The following is a 21,551-nucleotide window of genomic DNA, read 5'->3' on the forward strand; positions in this document are numbered from 1 at the left end:
GGAACAGTCCTGGTCCTGGTCTGAGGGGCGAGCAGGGAACAGTCCTGGACCTGGTCTGAGGGGGAGCAGGGAACAGTCCTGGTCCTTGTCTGAGGGGGGAGCAGGGAACAGTCCTGGTTCTGGTCTGAGGGGGGAGCAGGGAACAGTCCTGGTCCTGGTCTGAGGGGGGAGCAGGGTACAGTCCTGGTCATGGTCTGGGGGAGAGCAGGGAACAGTCCTGGTCCTTGTCTGAGGGGGGAGCAGGGAACAGTCCTGGTTCTGGTCTGAGGGGGGAGCAGGGAACAGTCCTGGTCCTGGTCTGAGGGGGGAGCAGGGTACAGTCCTGGTCATGGTCTGGGGGAGAGCAGGGAACAGTCCTGGTCCCAGTCTGAGGGGGGAGCAGGGAACAGTCCTGGTCCCAGTCTGAGGGGGGAGCAGGGAACAGTCCTGGTTCTGGTCTGAGGGGGGAGCAGGGAACAGTCCTGGTTCTGGTCTGAGGGGGAGCAAGGAACAGTCCTGGTTCTGGTCTGGCGGGGAGCAGGGAACAGTCCTGGTCCCAGTCTGAGGGGGGAGCAGGGAACAGTCCTGGTTCTGGTCTGAGGGGGGAGCAGGGAACAGTCCTGGTTCTGGTCTGAGGGGGAGCAAGGAACAATCCTGGTCCCAGACTGAGGGGGGAGCAGGGAACAATCCTGGTCCCAGTCTGAGGGGGGAGCAGGGAACAATCCTGGTCCCAGTCTGAGGGGGGAGCAGGGAACAATCCTGGTCCCAGTCTGAGGGGGAGCAGGGAACAGTCCTGGTCCCAGTCTGAGAGGGGTGCAGGGTACAGTCCTGGACCAGGCCGAGGGGGAACAGTCCTGGACCAGGCCGAGGGGGGATCAGGGAACAATCCTGGACCTGGCCTGTATGTGCAGGGGAGAGATCCTGTTGGGGAGGGTTGAATAAGGTATGGGCATGTCTGTTAATGGGATGGATCTGATGGGACTATCCTCGTTTGGTTCCTCAGCTGCTGCTGGAGAAGTTCACCGAGTTTGCCCATGAGACTGGGGTGATTGGGCAGGAGCGGGTGAACACGGTTAACCAGATGATCGATGAGCTGATTGACTACGGCCACATGGACGCAGCTACCATTGCGGAGTGGAAGGACGGTGTCAGCGAGGCCTGGGCTGACCTGTTGGAACTGATCGAGACCCGAGCCCAGATGCTGTCAGCCTCACAGGAGCTGCACAAATTCTTCAGTGACTGCAAGGAGGTGGCCGGCCACATCGAGGAGAAACACAAACAGCTTCCGGAAGTTTCCGTCGGAGATTCCAGCAGCACTTTCACGCTGCAGAGGATGCTGAGTTCGTTTGAGCATGACATTCAGGTCCTGGTTACACAGGTACTGGCTCGTTCGCTTTCAATATTCCAAACTCTTGGCCTAACATTCACAGAAAAGACCGAAGTGTTGGTTCCGATGTTAGCAAGGGAGTGAGACCTTGGTGTGTTGCTTTCACCTCACCTTTGCGCTCAGCATGCTGCAATCTTCGGTACTGAGTTTGGCAATTTGGTTCATCTGCTTCTGTTTAATCACGTTTTTTTTTATTCTTGCTGTTTGGTTTTGATTCTTTTTTCTTTTCACCTTTATTCCCTAATACTGTTTTTAAACACCTGCTAGGCATCCATTCACATCTCTTACAAATGTGCATCACAATTTCAAAACCCTCCATCCCTTCACTGGGCCCCTGGCCAATCAGAGGCTTGTGCTCACTGACGCCATGGAGGAAGTGGTGGTCGCTCCTGGAAGTTCATGCCTGGGATCTATGGGACCGCGGAGGACCCAGGACCTATATGAGCAGGGGTGGGGGTGATGTTTTTGGTGTTATGGACCAGGCCAGACCCCCTCAAAACATTTCAAGAAAGTAGCTCACACCCTAACTTTGCTCGTTGTTTTAAGTAGGTGTAAGAGTGGATATTCTAGAAGAGAATCAGTTGGTCAAACCACTTGGTTTTAAACAAAACCATTTATGTACACGATTACTGAATGAAACAGAAAACAGAATACCGAATAACTTATCCTGTCTGAAAACGCAAGTACTTGCAACAATCCCCATAAACACCCCTTGGCACAAAAGGAAAAATCAAACAGAGGTTCTCTCAGGATAGAAATCAGAGAGAGAGAGTACCAGCTTGGACCTGCTTCTTTGGGTCCATCAGCCTTTCTTTTCATGCTCTTACTTGAAAAAAAAAACCAAACCAGGGAAAAGCTGAGCTGGCAGAACTGGCCATTCCCCTTTCATTGTACAAGTGTTGTTTTTAAACTTGAAAGCCTTCTGCCCGAGGCAGTATCTGTTAGTTATGACCAAATTGGCCCTAAAACCTACAACCCCAGACTTTTTTGGAGTCTGTGTTGTGTATGACCTCTCTGAAAAGAAAAGCCAAGGACTGTATAACGTTGGTAAAGGAGCAACTTTGTCACACCTCCTCCATTTAAAAAAAATGAACCATCAAGATTCAAAGATGGCTTAGTTTTAAAACCCCCTAAAAAATGTGTTAGTACTCTAAAATGCACATATAGGTGACATTGACTAGAGCTGTGCAAACATGCAAAACTACATTCCGTTTCAGTCTGTTGTACTCCTGTCACTGAACGTTTTTCATTCGAGTCTTGACAATGTGTTGGCAGTAACGTTTTCTCGTCCTGCCACACACACCGTTTTCAAATTGAATGGCTGTAACATAAGAACATAGGGACTAGGAGCAGGAGTAGACCGTCTGGCCCTTTGAGCCTGCTCCACCATTCAATAAGATCATGGCTGATCTTTTCATGGCCTCAGCTCCACTCACCCGCGTTTTCACCACATCCCTTTATTCCTTTATTTTTCAAAAATGTATCCACCTTAGTTTTAAAAGCGATTGCTGAAATAGCATCAACTACTTCCCTGGGCAAGGAATTCCATAGATTAACAACCCTCTGGGTGAAGAAGTTTCTTCTCAGTTCAGTTTTAAACCTGCTCCCTCTAATCTTGAGGCCATACCCTCTTGTCCTGGTTTCACTTACCAGTGGGAACATCCTCTCTATTTCTATTTTATCGATTCCCTTCATAATTTTATATGTTTCCATAAGATTGATTAGATTCCCTACAGTGTGGAAACAGGCCCTTTAGCCCAACAAATCCACACCAACCCTCCGAAGAGTACCCCACCCAGACCCATTTCCCTCTGACTAATGCACCTAACACTACGGGCAATTTAGCATGGCCACTTCACCTGACCTGTGCATCTTTGGACTACGGGAGGAAACCGGAGCACCCGGAAGAAACCCATGCAGACACGGGGAGAGTGTGCAAACTCCACACAGTCAGTCTGCCCGAGGCTGGAATCTAATCTGGGACCCTGGTGCTGTGAGGCAGCAGTGCTAACCACTGAGCCACAGATCCCCCCCCCTCATCCTTCTGAATTCCAGTGAGTATAATCCCAATCTACTCAGGCTCTCCTCATTAGCCAACCCCATCAACTCTGGAATCAACCTAGTAACAACAAGCTCCATTGAAACAGTCTGACATTTTTGTCCTTAAATTTCTCCACAAACTTCAACGGGTTATGATCAGTGTGTATGATTGTCACAGGTACATTACTGGTAACATAAACACTGAAATGTTGTAATGCCATTACCAAGCTCAAAGTCTCCTTCTCAACCGTCAAATATTTCTGCTGATGACAGTTCAACTTAACATTGAACAATACAGCGCAGAACAGGCCCTTTGGCCCTCGATTTTGTGCCGTCCTGTGAACTAATCTAAGCTCACCCCCTCTACACTATCCCATCGTCATCCATGTGCTTATCCAAGGATTGTTTAAATCTCCCTAATGTGGCTGAGTTAACTACATTAGCAGGTAGGGCATTCCACACCCTTACCACTCACTGAGTAAAGAACCTGCCTCTGACATCTGTCTTAAATCTATCACCCCTCAATTTGCAGCTATGCCTCCTCGTACAAGCTGATGTCATCATCCTAGGAAAAAGACTCTCGCTGTCTACCCTACCTTACCTTCTCTCCAACGAGAACAGACCCAAGTCCCTCAGCCTTTCCTCATAAGACCTTCACCCCAGACCAGGCAATATCCCGGTAAATCTCCTCTGCACCTTTTCCAATGCTTCCACATCCTTCCTGTAATGGGGGGACCAGAACTGTACACAATATTCCAAGTGTGGCCGCACTACTGTTTTGTACTGTTGCAGCATGACATCACAGCTCCAGAACTCAATCCCTCTCCCAATAATACCTAACACACTGGATGCCTTCTTAACAGCACTATCAACCTGGGTGGCAACTTTCAGGGGATCTGTGTACATGGACACCAAGATCCCTCTGCACATCCACACTACCAAGAATCTTTCCATTGACCCAGTATTCTGCCTTCCTGTTATTCTTCCCAAAGTGAATCACCTCACATTTAGCTGCACTGAACACCATTAGCCTCCTCTCAGCCTAATACTGCAGTTTATCCACGTTCCCCTGCAATCTGTACCATTCTTCCACACCGTCTACCACTCCACCAAATTTATTGTCATCTGCAAACTTACTAACCCATCCACCTATGCCTGCGTCCAAGTCATTTATAAAAATGACAAACAGCAGTGGTCCCAAAACAGATGCTTGTGGCACAACACTAGTAACCAGACTCCAGGCTGAATATTTTCCATCAATCACCACTTGCTGCCTTCTTACAGAAAGCCAGTTTCTAATCCAAACTGCTAAATCACCTTTAATCACATGCCTCTGCATTTTCTCCAAAAGCCTACCATGTGGAACCCTATCAAAGACTTTACTGAAGTCCATGTACATTATGTCAACTGCCCTACCCTCATCCACCTGGTCACCTCAAAAAACTCAATGAGGTTTGAGAGATACGACCTGCCCTTGATAAAACCATGTTGACCATCTCCAGTCAAATTGTTGCTTGCTAGATGATTATAAATTCTCTCTCTTATCATCCTTTCCAAAACTTTTCCCACAACAGAACTAAGGCTCACTGGTTTATAATTATCTGGGTCATCTCTACTGCCCTTCTTGAACAATGGCGCAACATTTGCCATCCTCCAGTCCTCTGGTACCAAACCTGTAAACAATGACGACTCAAAGATCAAGGCCAAAGGCTCCACTATCTCCTCCCTAGCATCCCAGAGAATCCTCAGATAAATCCCATCCGCCCCAGGGGACTTATCTACTTTCATACCTTCTAGAATTGATAACACCTCCTCCTTATTCACCTCAATCCTTTATAGTCTCATAGCCCGTGTCTCAGTCTTCGCCTCTACAATATTCTCCTTTTCCGGAGTGAAACCCGATGAGAAATATTCATTTAGCACCTCTCCAATTTCCACAGGGTCCACACACAACTTCCCACTTCTGTCTTTGACTGGCCCCATTCCCACCCTAGTCATCCTTTTATCTCTCACATGCCTATAGAAAGCTTTAGGGATTTCCTTTATTCTACCTGCTAAAGACTGCTCGTGTCTCCTCCTTGCTCTTTTTAACTCTCTCTTTAAATCCTTCCTAGCTAATCTGTAACTCACCATTGCCTCGTCTGAACTATCACCTAAGCCTCCCTCTTCTGCTTAACAAGAGATACAATTTCTTTAGTAAACCACAGTTCTCTTACCTTGTCACTTGCTCCCTGCCTGATAGGGACATACCTATCAGGAACACGCAATGTCTGTTTCTTAAACCAGCTCCACGTTTCGATTGTCCCCCTCCCTGCATTTTGCTACCCTATTCTATGCCTCCCAAGTCCTGCCTAATCGCGTTATAATTGCCCTTCCCCCATCTATAACCCTTGCCCTGTGGCATGTACCTATCCCTTTCCATCGCTAAACTAAACATAACTGAATTATGGTTACTCTCTGCAAAGTGCTCACCTACCACTAAATCAAACACCTGGCCTGGTTCATTACCAAGTACCAGATCCAGTGGAGCCTCCCTTCTCGTTGGCCCTTCCACATACTGTGTCAGGAAACCCTCCTGCACACGTTGGCCAAAAATGGATCCATCTGACGTACTAGAGTTATAGCATTCCCAGTCAATGTTGGGGAAATTTAAGTCCCCCATAAAGACCACCCTGTTCCTTTCACTCCTACCCATAATCGTTTTGCCAATCATCTCCTCCACATCCCTGGAACTCTGCGGTGGCCTATAAAAACCCCCCAATAGTGTGACCTGTTTCTAACCTCAGCCCATACCAACTCAGTAGAAGAGTCCTCGTCAAACGTTCTTTCAGCCACCATTATACTGTCTTGACTAACAAAGTCACATCTCACCTTCTTTTATTGCCTTCCCTGATCTTAATGAAAGATCTAAACCCTGGAACCTGCAACATCCATTCCTGATCCTGCTGTATCCATGTCTCCGAAATGACCACAACATCAAAATTCCAGTACCTATCCATGCTGTAAGCTCACCTACCTTATTCTGGATAGTCCTGGCGTTGAAGTAGACACACTTCAAACCAGCTTGCTGTCTGCCAACACACTCCTGTGACCGTGAAATCCTGTCCCTGTCCCCCCTACTCTCATCCTCCTGGAACTACACCACAGGTTCCCATCCCACTCAAATAACACTAACAAATTTCCCACTCAGGATTGTCTCGCTTGTAGAGGTCCAACCTTCCCCAGAATGAGCCCCAATTATCCATATACCTGAAACCCTCCCTCCTGCACCATTCCTGCAGCCACATCTTCAGCTGATATCTCTCCCTGTTCTTCGCCTCGCTATCACGTGGCATGGCTTCCATCCTAGCTTCCTGAAATCCTGCCTTATATCCCTATCCGACTTTTACCTATGTCATTGGTAGCTATGTGGACTACGGCTTGGGGCTGATCACCCTCTCCCTTAAGGACCCCAAAGACACGATCCGAGACACCATGGACACTGGCACTTGGGAGGCAACACACCAACCGTGAGTCTCTTTTGTTCCCAACAAACCCTCTATCTGACCCTCTAACTATTGAGTCCCCAATGACCCTCTCCTCCTTTACCCACTTCCCTTCTGTGCACCAGGGACAGGCTCTGTGCCAGAGAGCTGCACCACAGTCCATGCCCCTGGTAAATTGCTCCCCCCAACCGTCTCCAAAATGTTATACTTACTTTTTCAGGGGAATGACCACAGAGGATCCCTCCACTAACTGTTTTCTCCCCCTTCGAACAGTCACCAAGCTTTCTTCCCAGGGAGTAACTACTTCCCTGTAAATCTTATCTATCATAGCCTCTGCCTCCCGAATGATCCGAAGTTCATCCAGCTCCCGCTCCAGTTCCCTAACGCGGTCTTGGAGGAGTGAGAGTTAGGTGCACTTCCTGCAGACGTACTTGGACGGGATACTAATGGCATCCCTCACATCAAACATCATGCAGGAGGAACATTCCTCTCCCTGCACTGCCATCCCTGCTCATCCCCTTATCAGAAAGTAAAAAAGAAGAGAAGCTTACCTGATATGTCCCTGGTGTTTAAGGTTAGAGGAGGTGGATGGGTGGGAGACAAGATTAGAGTGGCGCTGGAAAAGCACAGCAGATCAGGCAGCATCCGAGGAGCAGGAACATCGATGTTTTGGGCAGGAGCCCTGCATCAGGTCTCTAATCTCCAGCATCTGCAGTCCTCACTTTAGTCTTTTCCTCGTGGAAGGAGGCAGCTCCAATTCCAGCTGGTCTGCTAATTCCAGCAGCTTAGCCATAAGCACCTTTCATAAAACACCCAACGTCACTTCTTCCAAACCCTACAAGAGTAGGGTCTAGGGTTTAGAAAACACTCACTCATATAACTAAGGGGAAAAGCAAGTCCCTCCTTTACCAGAAACCTCTGCTCTCTGAGGTAAGCTTTTAAAGATTTAAGTTAGTGACTCACCTTTCCTGCCCCATGTCCAAGCTCTCCCACTCTTCCTGCTGGAGAAATACCCGATAGGTCTTTCTATCTTCTCGTTGTCTTCTTGTAAGAGTACAGCACCAGAACCCATTACTTGCACCCATAGCCACCATGAATAGCTTTGCGCAATTAGATGTGGCTAATACTGGGGCCGTGGTTCGCACAGCTTTCAGGCTGTCAACTGTCTCCTGCCTGTCCACTGAAACTTCTTGCCTTTTTTTATATAAATATTTTTCTTGAAAAATAGATTTTAGGTTTTTTACAACGTCACAAAACCAGTACACAATAGTATGACAGCTTTATAATATAATAGCACTAATAGAAAACAAACTACTACTCTACTCTACAGACTACAGACACACAACCCCCCCCAAAAAAAACCCTTTAAAAACTACAGTTCAATAAATAACCAAGGAGAAAGAAGAAAAATAAATAAACAGACAAAATAAAATTAAACCAAGTGATAAAAAGGTAACTTAAATCATATTCAATTAAGTTACTGCACTCAGCGCAATCTCATCACAGCCCCCCACCACTGGGAGCCACAGTCAGTAGACCCGTATTTGTTTCTGCATTTCTTTAGCAATCCAGTGAGTGGAGCAGCCACACTGCTAACATTTGGGACAAATTTTCAATAAAATCCACTCAATCCTGGGAACTGTAGTACTTCATTTTCTGTTGATGGTATGGGAAAGTCCCCAGTGACCTTTGTTTTTGTGTCCCGTGGGGCCATTTGTCCTGTAACGTGGCCCAGGAAGGTGACTTGGACTTTGGCAAATTCACCTTTAGCCATGTTTATCACCAAGCCTGCCTTCCCAAGTCTGATAAATGTTGTAAATGTTCCTTCCATGTGTGACTAAAAATCACCAGGTCATCAATAATTACGACACAGTTGGGTAGACCGGCAATGACCTTATTGGTTAGTCTCTGAAATGTGGCCGCCGAATTGTTGAATACCAAATGGCATGACTTTAAACTGATGTAGTCCATTTGGCATTACGAAAGCTGAAATTATCTTTGCTCTTTCTGACAAAAGTACCTGCCAGTATCCTCTGAGCAAGTCCATGTTAGAAATATAAGTTGCTTGTCCCGCCTTCTAAACACAGCGTGCCAAACACAGGTTCGGATCCACATCGGTCTTTGTAACTGCATTAACTTTGCGATACTCCACATATAACCGTTGGGTACCATCAACCATATCAGCTGCTAATCTTGCCATTTTAACTCTCTGCTCTTCCTTATGAGTTCTCACTACTTCAGAATGTGAACTTTTGAATTCCCATCTAAGTGCCAATTTCTGAAGTCAAAACTCTTTTTTTTTCCTTTTCCCACTCTCCTTTTCTTTTTCCTCTGCTTTTAATCCTAATTCCTTGTCATTTTTTTGTCTCACTCGAGCGGCTTCATTTTCAATTACATTTTAGCCACCTCTAGACTCTGATGGCCTTTCCAGCAAATCTAAGTGCTGACCTATGGCTGTAATTATCTCTCCTCTCCTCACGGAAGGAGACAGCTCCAATTCCAGCTTGTCTGTAGAATTCCAGCAGCTTGGCCTTAAGCACCTTTTCCAAAACCCCCAACGTCACTTCTTCCAAACCCAGAAAACTCTTGGTGACTAAAAGAGCCATTGCTATCCCCAGCACCGTTTTAAACCAACCAAAAGCAACACCACGGACAAAAGCTGAGCTAGGAGAACTGGCCAGCCCCCTTTAAGTTTTTTTTTAAACTTGAAAGCCTCTGCCTGAGGCAGTATCTGTTAGCTATTCTCAAATTGGCCCTAAAACCCTGTAATCCCAAGACTTTTCAGAATCTGTGTTGTTTACAACCTCTCTGAAAAAGAAGAGCCAAGGACTGCAGATCCTTGTTAAAGGAGCTGCTTCGCCAGAACGGTTTCAGGGAGACAGGGCCCCAGCTGGTACTCACCCGCCTGAGGTAGACCAGGCAGCGATTGCCTTTGATCGAGACCTCCATGCCACATCCTGCAGCCGTCCTGAGGTGCTCACAGGGTACCTCACATGGTAATAAACCCGCCCACCATTAGGTTAATCCCAGCAGCAGGGGTCTCTGAAGTGGTCTTTAATTGGCCATGCCATGGGGTAGAGTAGGATTTGGTGCCTTTTCACTCCCTCTTTGCCACCACTCGGCCTCATTGTTAAGGCGTTTGCTACACCGTAATGGACAGGCTGTCGCTATTTTGAACAGTTGGGAGAAAGCCCATCCTTAAGTGCCCGTGTGAATGTGGTCGCGGGCCGCCATCTTGAATGAAGACAGTCTCTGCAGGGAGATGGGGAACCTCCCCCCCAGTACTGTTAGGGACCAGGATCTTGACCCAACGCCATTGAGGGAACGGCAGTACATTGGGTTGGGGGGAACCTGGAGGGGTTGGTATTCCCAGGTTTCTGCTGCCCTTGTCCTTCTGCCGAGTGTGGAAGGTGAATGTTTTTTATTGACAACAAGGAACAATATTTTGCCTTTTCTCTCCCCACTAGACTGATGTTCAGCGTTCGATCTAACGCACTCTGTGTCCTCGGTTGCTAGGTCAGGCAGCTCCAGGAAAATGCGGCCCAGTTGCGGACGGTGTACGCTGGTGAGAATGCAGAGGCCATCCTTGAGCAGGAGCAGGGTGTCATGCAGGCTTGGAAGGAGCTATTGAGCAGCTGTGACCAGCGGAAGCTCCAGCTGACCACGACCAGCGACAGAATCCGCTTCTTCAGCATGGTCCGTGACTTGGTCAGCTGGATGGACAGCATCATCTGTCAGATCGGGACGGGAGAGAAACCTCGGTATGTGGCAGAGTGCAGCCCAGCGTCGCCCCAGAGGCTTTCAGAATCAAATCTGCGCAACGAGTGGTTAACAGCATAAGGTTTAGCAGTTGGTGTGCTTGGTTTATTCTTGTGTTGTTGCTGCTACCATACTGCACGTGCCTGTTGTGCAGTTTTAGAATTAGAATTAGAATTTCAAAAGTGTGGAAACAGGCCCTTCGGCCCATCAAGTCCACACCGACCCTCCCAAGAGTAAGCCACCCAGACCCATTCCCCTATCCTATATATTTGCCCCCACTAATGCACCTAACCTACACATTTAGCATGGCCGATTGACCTAATCTACACATCTTTGGACTGTGGGAGGAAACCAGAGCACCCGGAGGAAACCCACGCAGACACGGGGAGAATGTGCAAACTCCACACAGACAGTGGCCCGAGGCTGGAATCGAACCTGAGTCCCTAACGCTGTGAGGCAGCAGTGCTAACCACTGAGCCACTATGCCACCCGTTGTACGCTGTTGTCACCTCTGGCTGTATCTCCGAAGCCAGGAGCCTAGTGTCCTTTGTCACCATCTCACTTGCAAAGAATGTGGGAGAGATTTGCAGTGAGTGCAACAGGTTGCCCTTCCTATACAGCTTGCTGGCTTCCTGCATCCTGACGCCTGACCCAAACCTGATTACAGTGCCTCATGCCTCATGCATACAGGTATTATAGTCCAGCCACATTGGCTTCATGTTTTCTGCCACCTTTCAGCAGAACGTCAATTTTTTAAAAATTTCATCGAGTTTTGGGAAGATTTGTAGCTCAGGTTGAGGTTCTGGATGTAGGTTTGCTCGCTGAGCTGGAAGGTTCATTTCCAAACGTTTCACCACCCTACTAGGTAACATCTTCAGTGGGCAAAGCACTGCTGATGATTCCTGCTTTCTAGTTATATGTTTGGGTTGCTTTGGATTGGTGATGTCATGTCCTGTGGCGACGTCATTTCCTGTTCTTTTTTCTCAGGTGGTGGTAGATGGGGTCTTTTTCTTTTATGTTTAGCACCCCCCGAGAGGTCATTTTGGAAAGTTTCAATGTGAGTTGAAGCCATGACCAGCTCCATTATCTGCTCAGATGGTTCAGCTTCCTTCTGTGCTGTACATTGCTCTAAAACGCACATTTTGTGTCATCCACCACAGCATCTAACCTCCAGGTCACTTTGATTGGCACGCTGCTAAGTTGCCCAGCCCATTTTTGGATGTTGCTTACAGACTTACTTGGAGTCAGTGCCTCAGTTCTCAAAATTAATATCCTTCTGACCATTTAAAATAGAAACCTCGAAACGTGGGAAACAGCATGGAGCCCAGCCGTAAGGATCATTCCATCTGGCAGTGGGAGCCGTGCTATTCGCTGCACACAGCGTTTTATTCTTTTCCAGGTCTGAGTTGCATCAAACTATTTGAACTGTTCCTTCTTTCAAAAAACGTCGAGAGTGTGGCGCTGGAAAAGCACAGCAGGTCAGGCAGCATCTGAGGAGCAGGAGAATCAACGTTTCAGGCATAAGCCCTTCATCAGAAAGGTAGCTCTGTCACTTTGATGAAGGACTTACGCCTGAAATGTTGACTCTCCTGCTTCTTGGATGCTGCCTGACCCGCTGTGCTTTTCCAGCACCACACTCTCGACTCTGATCTCCAGTATCTGTAGTCCTCACTTTCTCTTAGCTCTTTCAAAAATAGACTTTTACTGAAGGTGAAGAGATCAGGGTTGTCTTCCCTTCAGCTGGCTGTCGCTGACAAGGTCAGCACCCATTGTCCATCCCTAGTTGCCCTAGGTGGTGGGCTGCCTTCTTGAACCACTGCAGTCCATGTCCTGTAGGTAGACCCACAGTGCCCTGAGGGAGGGCGTTCCAGGATTTTGACCCAGTGACCCCAAGGGAACAGCAACATATTTCCAAGTCAGGACAGTGAATAGCTTGGATGGGAGCCTGCAAGTTGTGGTGTTTCCGTGCACAGGTTTTTCTGCTATAACATGACAGTTGTATTCCTCTGCAACTCCTTGCAACAGAAAATTGCGCTCTGGAAAACCGCTACAGAAAATCGCACTGTGGCAGATCACTATAGAAAGTCGCTATACCCAGTCAGTAGAATGTTTGTGTGAGCAAAGCTGCATCCACAGTTCGTCGATCAGTTTATAGCCAATTCATGTTAACAAAACCCATGTTAAAGCAGAACGACCTGAATCATGTGACCTTCTCGTTTTGGATAGTAAAGGTCATGGGTTTGGAAAGTGCAATGGAAGGAGCCTTTGTGTGTTGCTGCAGCACATCTTGTAGACAATACAGGTTCTTCTGCTCTAATGCAACAGTTGTGTTTCTCTGCAGTAGAAAATCACGCAGTAGAAGGTCGCTTCTTCAGTAATGTTGGAGTGTTGTAGCAGTGTGAATAATATTGCTGTACCAGCCATATTCATCCACAGCTTTTCCTCAATGCCTGGTGCTGTGCAATGTGTCAGACAATGATCGCTCTGCTCTCTCTCCAGGGATGTCTCGTCGGTGGAGGTGCTGATGAATTACCACCAAGGTCTCCGAGGGGAAATTGAAGCCAGACACAAGAAGCTTTCGGCTTGTATCGAACTGGGCAAAACATTGCTCACCAGTACCAACCAGTCTTCCGATGAGGTAATACACCGCCACACTGACTATCTGCTAATGGTGCTAACACTGTAGATGTTCAGCTTCACTCCCTGCACTTCAAAGCCTTTATTAAAGAGGGTATGATTATATTAGAAACAGTTCAAAGAACGTTCACTCTACTGTTTCTTGGAATGAGGGGTTATCATATGAGGAAAGGTCAGACAGATTGCGCCGGGAGATCCAAGATGGCGGCGATCTCGTAGGGCTGCCCAGAAATCCAGACAAAGTGGTGCGTTCACCCTCCCTTTTCACTCATTATGATGTAAATCGCTGGTTTCAGACCGCTGGAATGTTATTTATTAGTTTCAGTGCTTTTTTATAAAGAAACAAAAGTGTCTAAGGGAAAAGGACTGTGAGGATTGCAACAAACTGGGCATTTCCCAGCAGTACCGGACAGGCCTGCAGCCGTGGTATCAGTTCCACAAACGCCCCTGGGGACTTACCTGTGGAGCACAGCCTGGTCTCGGAGTTCATAAAACTCCGAGGGTAGATTGATTCAGTGATGGAGGAGACCCGGACCAGGCTGGAACCGATCTCGGCCATGCTGCAGGTCCAGGAGATCCAGCGACTTGGACGGCACATCGTGGAAGTGGAGCTGTGGGCCGCAGTTTCCGAACCTGCGATGGAATCCTCAGAGGGACAGGTCCAGGCCCTGGAAAGGCAAGTACGGGCCTTAGTCAAACAGGTTGACAATCTTGAAAATTGAGGCCGTCGGAAGAATATCCGCCCGATCGGGCTGCCGGAACGGGAAGAGGGAGGCCAGCTGATCAGCTTCTTGGAGAAATGGCTCCCACAGTTCCTGAAGCTGGAAGTTGGGTCAGGCCGGGTGCAGACCGAGCGGGCCCACCAGGTCGCAGTGTGCAGGCCCGGGTCGGACCAGCACCTCTGCCCAGTCCTAATGCGGCTCCAGTATTACAGAGACAAACAAATGATGCTGGAAGCTGGTAGAGCACTGGGGAAGGATCCACAGGCTCTGATATATAAAGGATCAAGAATTATGTTCTTTCAAGATTTATCTGTGGCCGTGATCTGTAAGAGAAAGGCCTTTGATGAGATCAAATGGAGGCTGAGGGACTTGAATATTTAGTATTCTGTAAGATATCTGGCAATATTACATTTCAGCCACGGAGGGTCCATGTTTAATTTTGACTCATTGGAAAAGGCAAAGGACTTCCTGGATAACTTAAGTTAGACTGGCTGGCTCAAATAATATGGACAATCGTGTTCACTTTGTCTTTCTGTAATTTGACTGGTTTGCCTGGTTTTGTCTTTTTAATATGTGAGGGTCTTCCCTTTTCTTTCTCTCTCTCTCCTCTCCCTTCTTTCTCCCTTCTCGTTATCCTTTGATTTTCTATCATTCCCTGCTCGTTTCTCTTTTTTTTTGTATGGTATGGGGGGGGGGGGGCTGGTTTTCATTTCTTTTTTACCAGGACTGCCGAGGGTCAAACTATGGTTTGGATGGGCTGAATGCCCTCTTTTAATTTTCTTCTTGTAAGATGCGTGTGACTTTTATATACTTTGTTTTATCTGGGTTTGGGGCGTGGCTTCAGCTAAAAGGAGCCATGGAGGGGTTTTGGATACTGCTGGGGGGGTGACCTACCAGAGGAAAGCCATAGTGGTCAGTTCTCTGGCACTGAGCCTGTCACTGTGGCCCGGAAGGGAAGGGGGCAGAATAGAAAAGAGCTATTGGTAGGAGACTCGATTGTTCGAAGAGTTGACAGGAGATTTTGTGGTCAGGATCGGGATTCCCGGAAGGTATGTTGCCTCCCTGGTGCCAGGGTCCGGGACATCTCTGATCGGATGTACAAGATTCTGAAAGGGGAGGGCGAAAAGTCAGAAATCATGTTACATATTGGCACCAATGATATAGCCAGGAAAAGGATTGAGGATATAAAAAGGGAGTTAGGGTGGAAGCTGCAGAGCAGGACGAACAGAGTAGTGTTCTCGGGTTTACTACCGGTGCCACGAGATAGCAAGGCGAGGAACAGGGAGCAGGCGCAGCTTAACACGTGGTGTAGGAAGGAGGGCTTCAGAAATGTAGATAATTGGGATGCGTTCTGGGGAAGATGGGACCTGTACATGAAGGACGGGTTGCACCTGAACTGGAAAGGGACCAATGTCCTGGGTGGAAGGTTTGCTCAAGTGGTTCAGGATGGTTTAAACTAGTTTGGCAGGGGGGTGGTAATCTGAGCGATATATCGGTGGTGAGAGTAACAGCCAGTGGGAAGGAATTTCCTGGGAAAGAACCAAGGGATCGGTTAAAGTGTGTTTGCTTTAATGCAAGGAGTATCAGGAATAAAAGTGATGAGCTTAGAGCATGGATCAGTACCTGGTGCTATGATGTTGTGGCCATAACAGAGACGTGGGTTTCTCAGGGGCAGGAATGGTTGCTGGATGTTCCAGGGTTTAGAACATTTAAAAAGAATAGGGAGGGGGGAAAAAAGGGGAGGGGGTGTAGCACTACTAATCAGAGAGAGTATCACAGCTACAGAAGTTACCATTGTCGAGGAGGGTCTGCCTACTGAGTCAGTATGGGTGGAAATTAGGAACAGCAAGGGAGCAGTCACATCATTAGAGGTTTACTACAGGCCCCCCAATAGCAGCAGGGAGATTGAAGAAAGCATAGGTTGGCAGATTTTGGAAAAGTGTGGACGTAGTAGGGTTGTTGTAATGGGTGACTTTAACTTTCCCAATATTGATTGGAACCTCCTTTGAGCAGATGGTTTGGAAGGAGCTGTTTTTGTAAGGTGTGTTCAGGAGGGTTTCCTAACTCAGTACGTTGACAGGCCGACAAGGGAAGAGGCCATTTTGGATTTGGTACTCGGCAATGAGCCTGGGCAGTTGTCAGATCTTGTGGTGGGAGAGCATTTTGGTGATAGTGACCACAACTGCCTCACCTTCTACATAGCTATGGAGAAGGAGAGAAGCAGGCACAATGGGAGGATATTTAATTGGGGAAAAGGAAACTATGATGCTTCTGACGAGAGTTGGGAAGCATGGACTGGGAGCATGCTCAAAGCCCGGCTGAGGGCAGCCGAGACTTGACAGACCGTCTGTAACTAAGTTGCAGCGGATTACAGCCCTCAGGGCTGCTCTGAATGCTGCGCTCACCCAGACAGCAAAGAGGGAGATTTCCTTTGCACAACAGCGATTATTTGAGTGTGGTGATAAACAGGGTAAGTATCTGGCCTACTAGGCCAGAAAGAAGAGTGCCCCCTCCCAATCGAAGACATTCATTAGAGAGTGTGCTGGTACTATCACCTGCGATCCCAAAACGATTAACGGCGCATACAGGGAGTTATACTCTGGGTTGTACCGGTCGGAGGGCTGTGAGGACAGATTGGTGAAGATGGAGTTGTTTTTTAAGACCTTGGACCTCCCAGGTGTAACTTCAGAACAGGCATCTCTTTTGAATGCTCCTCTGACAATGCAAGAGATAAGGGAGGCAGTGAGGCGGCTCCAGAGTGGTCAAGCGCCTGGCCCAGATGGATTTCGGATGGAGTTTTAATGAGGAGTCCATAGACATGCTGGCCGGGCCAATGTTGGCTATGTACAGTTATTCGTACAGTCAGTGCTGCCTCCCATCCTCTCTGAGAGAAGCAAATATTCCTCTTATTCTGAAGAGAGGGAAGCAGGCGGCACGGTGGCACAGTGGTTAGCACTGCTGCCTCACAGCACCAGAGACCCGGGTTCAATTCCCGCCTCAGGCGACTGACTGTGTGGAGTTTGCACATTCTCCCCGTGTCTGCGTGGGTTTCCTCCGGGTGCTCCGGTTTCCTCCCACAGTCCAAAGATGTGCAGGTCAGGTGAATTGGCCATGCTAAATTGCCCGTAGTGTTAGGTAAGGGGTAGATGTAGGGGTATGGGTGGGTTGCGCTTCGGCGGGGCGGTGTGGACTTGTTGGGCCGAAGGGCCTGTTTCCACACTGTAAGTAATCTAATCTAATCTAAAAAAGCTGCAGAGGGTTGTCCGTCGTACAGGCCCAATTCGTTATTGAATATGGACTTTAAAATTTTGTCAAAAATGCTGGCTTTGAGGCTGAGAAGGTCTTGCCCTTCATTGTAAGGGAGGCCCAGACAGGTTTTATTCGGGATCGCAGGTCCTCTAATAATATTAGGAGAGTACTAAATATGATTCAGGTATGCCAGCAAGGTTCAATTCCAGACTTGGTAGTCTCCCTGGACACAGAGAAAGCGTTTGACTGGGTGGAGTGGCCATACCTCTTTTATGTCTTGGAACAGTTTGGTTATGTCTTTGCCTGGTGGGTGGCAGTGTTATATAGTGACGCTAAAGCAGCAGTTCTCACTAATGGTATAAGGTCTGGCAACTTTAGCACTGACAGAAGCTGCCGACAAAGGTGCCCCCCCTCACCGTTATTATTTTCACTGGTGATTGAGCCATTGGCAGAGGCCATCCAGAGGGATCCCAATATACCTGCCCCAGAGGTAGGGTCAGGACGGCATAAGATCACCCTTTACACACATGACGTTCTTCTCTTTCTAACTAACCCGATGACACCTGTGCCCCGTTTAATACAGCGATTAATTTATTTGGCTCGCCCTTGGGGTATAGAATCAATTTTATGAAGTTGGAGGCCGTGCCTGTGGTGGGGGGGGGGGCTCTTATTGGAGTACCTGAAATTGGGGGTAGAATCCGATTCCCTATCAGATGATCACAGGGAGGTTTCCTGTATTTAGGCATTTTTATCACCCCGGCCTTTGATCAATTGTTTTGTGCAGTTGCTAGAGAAGATAAGACAGCACCTTCGGCACTGGGAGGATCTTCCGATATCCTGGTTGCATAGATTACCTCTGGTCAAAATGAATTTTCTTCCTTATTTATTCTGTCCCATGGGAATGCTCCCTGTGATGTTGCCCAGGCAGGTGCTACGGAGGCTCTACAGTTGGCTCGGCTCTTTTATCTGCCTCACAGGGGGCCTGTTATAAAGTTCAGCAGGGGATGGGGATGTGGATTTTTTAGACTTTAAGAATGAAGTTCCCTGCTAGCCAGGACCCGCGGTCAATTTGGCTGGAAATCGAGGCCTCCCAGGCAAAGTGTCCCCTCAATAACCTGTTGTTCATGGACAAGATGTGGACTGTTATTGAGCATTGCAGAAATCTGATTGTCCTTAACATGGAGAATGGTGTGACAAAGTGAGGGCAATTTACCAAAAAAACCTCCCTTTTCACTCCCATAGTAGGAATGCCAGGATTCTGACTGGGATCAATGGATTCTGGCTTTAGGCTCTGGGAGTCCAGAGGAGTCTCCTGTTTGTGAGATTTATTTGACGGGGAGGTCATGATGTCATTCGAGTAGCTGAGCCAGAAATATAAGCTATCTAGGAAGGACCTCTTTTGTTATTTGCAGATTAGGGCCTTTATACAGAAAAAGACTACATTAATGGTTAGTCCCTATAAGTCGGATATGGAGAGGAGAGTGCTTCGGTCTACGGGCATTCTGTCGGTCAGCACCCTCTGTCATTTATTAGGAAGTAGTGTCTCACAGGACATCAAGTGGCTGTGTGGAATCTGGGCTCAGGAATAGGAGTAGGAGATCTCACCAGAGGAGTGGAAGGATATTTGGGAGAATGTAAAGAAGATTTTGATTTGTAATAGGACGTCGGCTATGCAGTTAAAGGTGCTGCACAGAGTTTATTTGGCACTGGACCGGCTTCTGAAATTTAGGACAGTCCCCAGTGTGCCCCAAATGTAAAATAGATGTTGGTGCTCTTACTCACTGCTTGTGGTCATGCCACAAGCTTTGTAGGTATTGGAGCGCTATAACGAGTATTTTCGAAGGGGTCTTGAGCACTGAGGTCAAAGTAGATCTGGTGTCCCTCCTCTTGGCTTTGCCGAATCTCCCCTTTTTGGACGCGCATGGGAAGAAATTGTTTAGTGTTGTTTCATTTTGGGCGAGGAAGAACATTCTGATGATAGGGTGTTGGAAAACCCTCCTGGACTCTCGGGGAGGCATAGGTTAGTCATGGAGCACATCCCCCATGACATCCTCAGAAGTATGGTGCACCAGAAAACAAAACTTTCTAATAGGACGTGGCAGCCCTTTTTGAATCATGTAGACGTGGACTTATCGGCTATATTGGTTAGGGCCTTTATGTAGCCATGAGGCAGCCCGGGTGCCCTGGGAATAAGAATTCTGAACAGACAGGTTGGACTTGTATCCATGGGAGGTCAGAAGAGTAAGATGTGGGATGATTTAAACATGTAAGATGCAGAAGGGTCTTCACCTGGTGAATGTCACAAGGTTTCCTCTTGTGGGAAAATCTGATGCTCCCGACGATGGGGAGCTTTCGTAGGATTGTATTGAGTGTTGTAACTTAACATAATTTAAAGTAATTTGCCTTGGTTCAACTCGGCTTAATTCAGTTCCTTTTTGTTTTGATTTAGTTATTTGTTGAATTGTAGTTTGTGTGTAGTTTATTTTCTCCTCGATTGTTTGTTCTGTAGAGTAGTAGGTTTTTTACGGTTATTGTTGTTATATTGCAAGATTGTCATATTATTTTGTAGTCATTTGATATTTTTGTAAAAAATTCAAAGTTCTTTTCTCAATAAAAATATTTATTAAAAAAAAAGACATCGCACCTTTACCCGTTAAGAGTTGAGGAGGATGAGAGGTGACCTTATTGAGACAGAGGAGAGTCGGAGGAACTTTGACAGGATGGATGCTGAGGGGCTGTTTCCACCTCACGGAGGAGTCCAGAACCACGGGGCACAGTTTAAAATGTAGGAAACTCCCATTTCAAACTGAGATGAGGACTCAGAATCCTGTGGAATTCTGTTGTCTGAAAGGGAGTGGGGTGTGTGTGTGTGTGTCTCAAACAGCCCATCCCTGCTCCAGTTCATGTCTGCTCACAGTACCTAAACTCTCACTGCTTCCTTTCCCAAACACGAGTCATGCTTCACCCAGCTCCTCCTTCATCATTTACCCTCCTTTTATCTTCCCTGTCCTTGCAGCTTCTCTTCACTCTCTCTCTCTCTCTCCCATCCTGCACAGTCCTTCCACTCACCATCTCTCGTTCTCAATCCCTCCACATCTCTGCTGGGAATTAAGGTACGGTTGTGCAAAGTTAAAATGAGCTTTTCTTCTCTTTGTTTCATGTTTTAAGTAGTGTCAACATTTTTATCCTGGTAATTGTGACTCGAATGTTTTTGTAGATTAAGGAGAAACTGGACAAGGTGCTGAAGAAACAACATGAAATGATGGAGAAATGGGAGCAGTATTGGGAGTGGCTACAACAGAGTGAGTATTGGGATTGCTGGTTAATGCAGATCTACCTTCACACCACGTGTTAGTTTCCTGACCATGGGACTGGTTAGTCTCCTGCCCGTGAGACTGGTTAGTCTCCTGACCGTGAGACTGGTTAGTGTCCTGACCGTGAGACTGATTAGTCTCCTGCCTGTGGGACTGGTTAGTGTCCTGACCGTGAGACTGGTTAGTCTCCTGCCTGTGGGACTGGTTAGTGTCCTGACCGTGAGACTGATTAGTCTCCTGCCTGTGGGACTGGTTAGTGTCCTGACCGTGAGACTGGTTAGTCTCCTGCCTGTGGGACTGGTTAGTGTCCTGACCGTGAGACTGGTTAGTCTCCTGCCTGTGGGACTGGTTAGTGTCCTGCCCGTGGGACTGGTTAGTGTCCTGACCGTGAGACTGGTTAGTGTCCTGCCTGTGAGACTGGTTAGTGTCCTGCCCGTGGGACTGGTTAGTGTCCTGACCGTGAGACTGGTTAGTCTCCTGCCTGTGAGACTGGTTAGTGTCCTGCCCGTGGGACTGGTTAGTCTCCTGCCTGTGAGACTGGTTAGTCTCCTGCCCGTGGGACTGGTTAGTCTCCTGCCCGTGAGATTGGTTAGTCTCCTGACCGTGAGACTGGTTAGTCTCCTGACCGTGAGACTGGTTAGTCTCCTGACCGTGGGACTGGTTAGTTTCCTGACCGTGAGACTGGTTAGTCTCCTGCCCGTGAGACTGATTAGTCTCTTGCCTGTGGGACTGGTTAGTCTCCTGCCTGTGGGACTGGTTAGTCTCCTGCCCATGGGACTGGTTAGTCTCCTGACCATGAGACTGGCTAATCTCCTGCCCGTGGGACTGGTTAGTGTCCTGACCGTGAGACTGGTTAGTCTCCTGACCGTGAGACTGATTAGTCTCCTGCCCGTGAGACTGGTTAGTCTCCTGCCCGTGAGACTGGTTAGTCTCCTGCCCGTGAGACTGGTTAGTCTCCTGCCCGTGAGACTGGTTAGTC

General features: G+C 47.8%; 1 protein-coding gene across 5 annotated transcripts in view; it reads left to right on the forward strand.

Annotated features, from left to right (window-relative positions):
- Window positions 1-21,551, forward strand: part of LOC140454472 (spectrin beta chain, non-erythrocytic 1-like) — a 274,811-nt gene that overhangs the window by 218,508 nt on the left and 34,752 nt on the right. For all 5 annotated transcript variants that reach the window (XM_072549239.1, XM_072549238.1, XM_072549237.1 and 2 more), the window contains 4 exons: window positions 983-1,357; window positions 10,408-10,652; window positions 13,150-13,288; window positions 20,476-20,560. In XM_072549239.1, coding sequence (XP_072405340.1) covers window positions 983-1,357; window positions 10,408-10,652; window positions 13,150-13,288; window positions 20,476-20,560 — 844 coding nt within the window. The remainder of the gene's footprint in view (window positions 1-982; window positions 1,358-10,407; window positions 10,653-13,149; window positions 13,289-20,475; window positions 20,561-21,551) is intronic.

The sequence above is a fragment of the Chiloscyllium punctatum genome, chromosome 29, assembly GCF_047496795.1.
Source record: "Chiloscyllium punctatum isolate Juve2018m chromosome 29, sChiPun1.3, whole genome shotgun sequence".
NCBI classification, from domain to species: domain Eukaryota; kingdom Metazoa; phylum Chordata; class Chondrichthyes; order Orectolobiformes; family Hemiscylliidae; genus Chiloscyllium; species Chiloscyllium punctatum.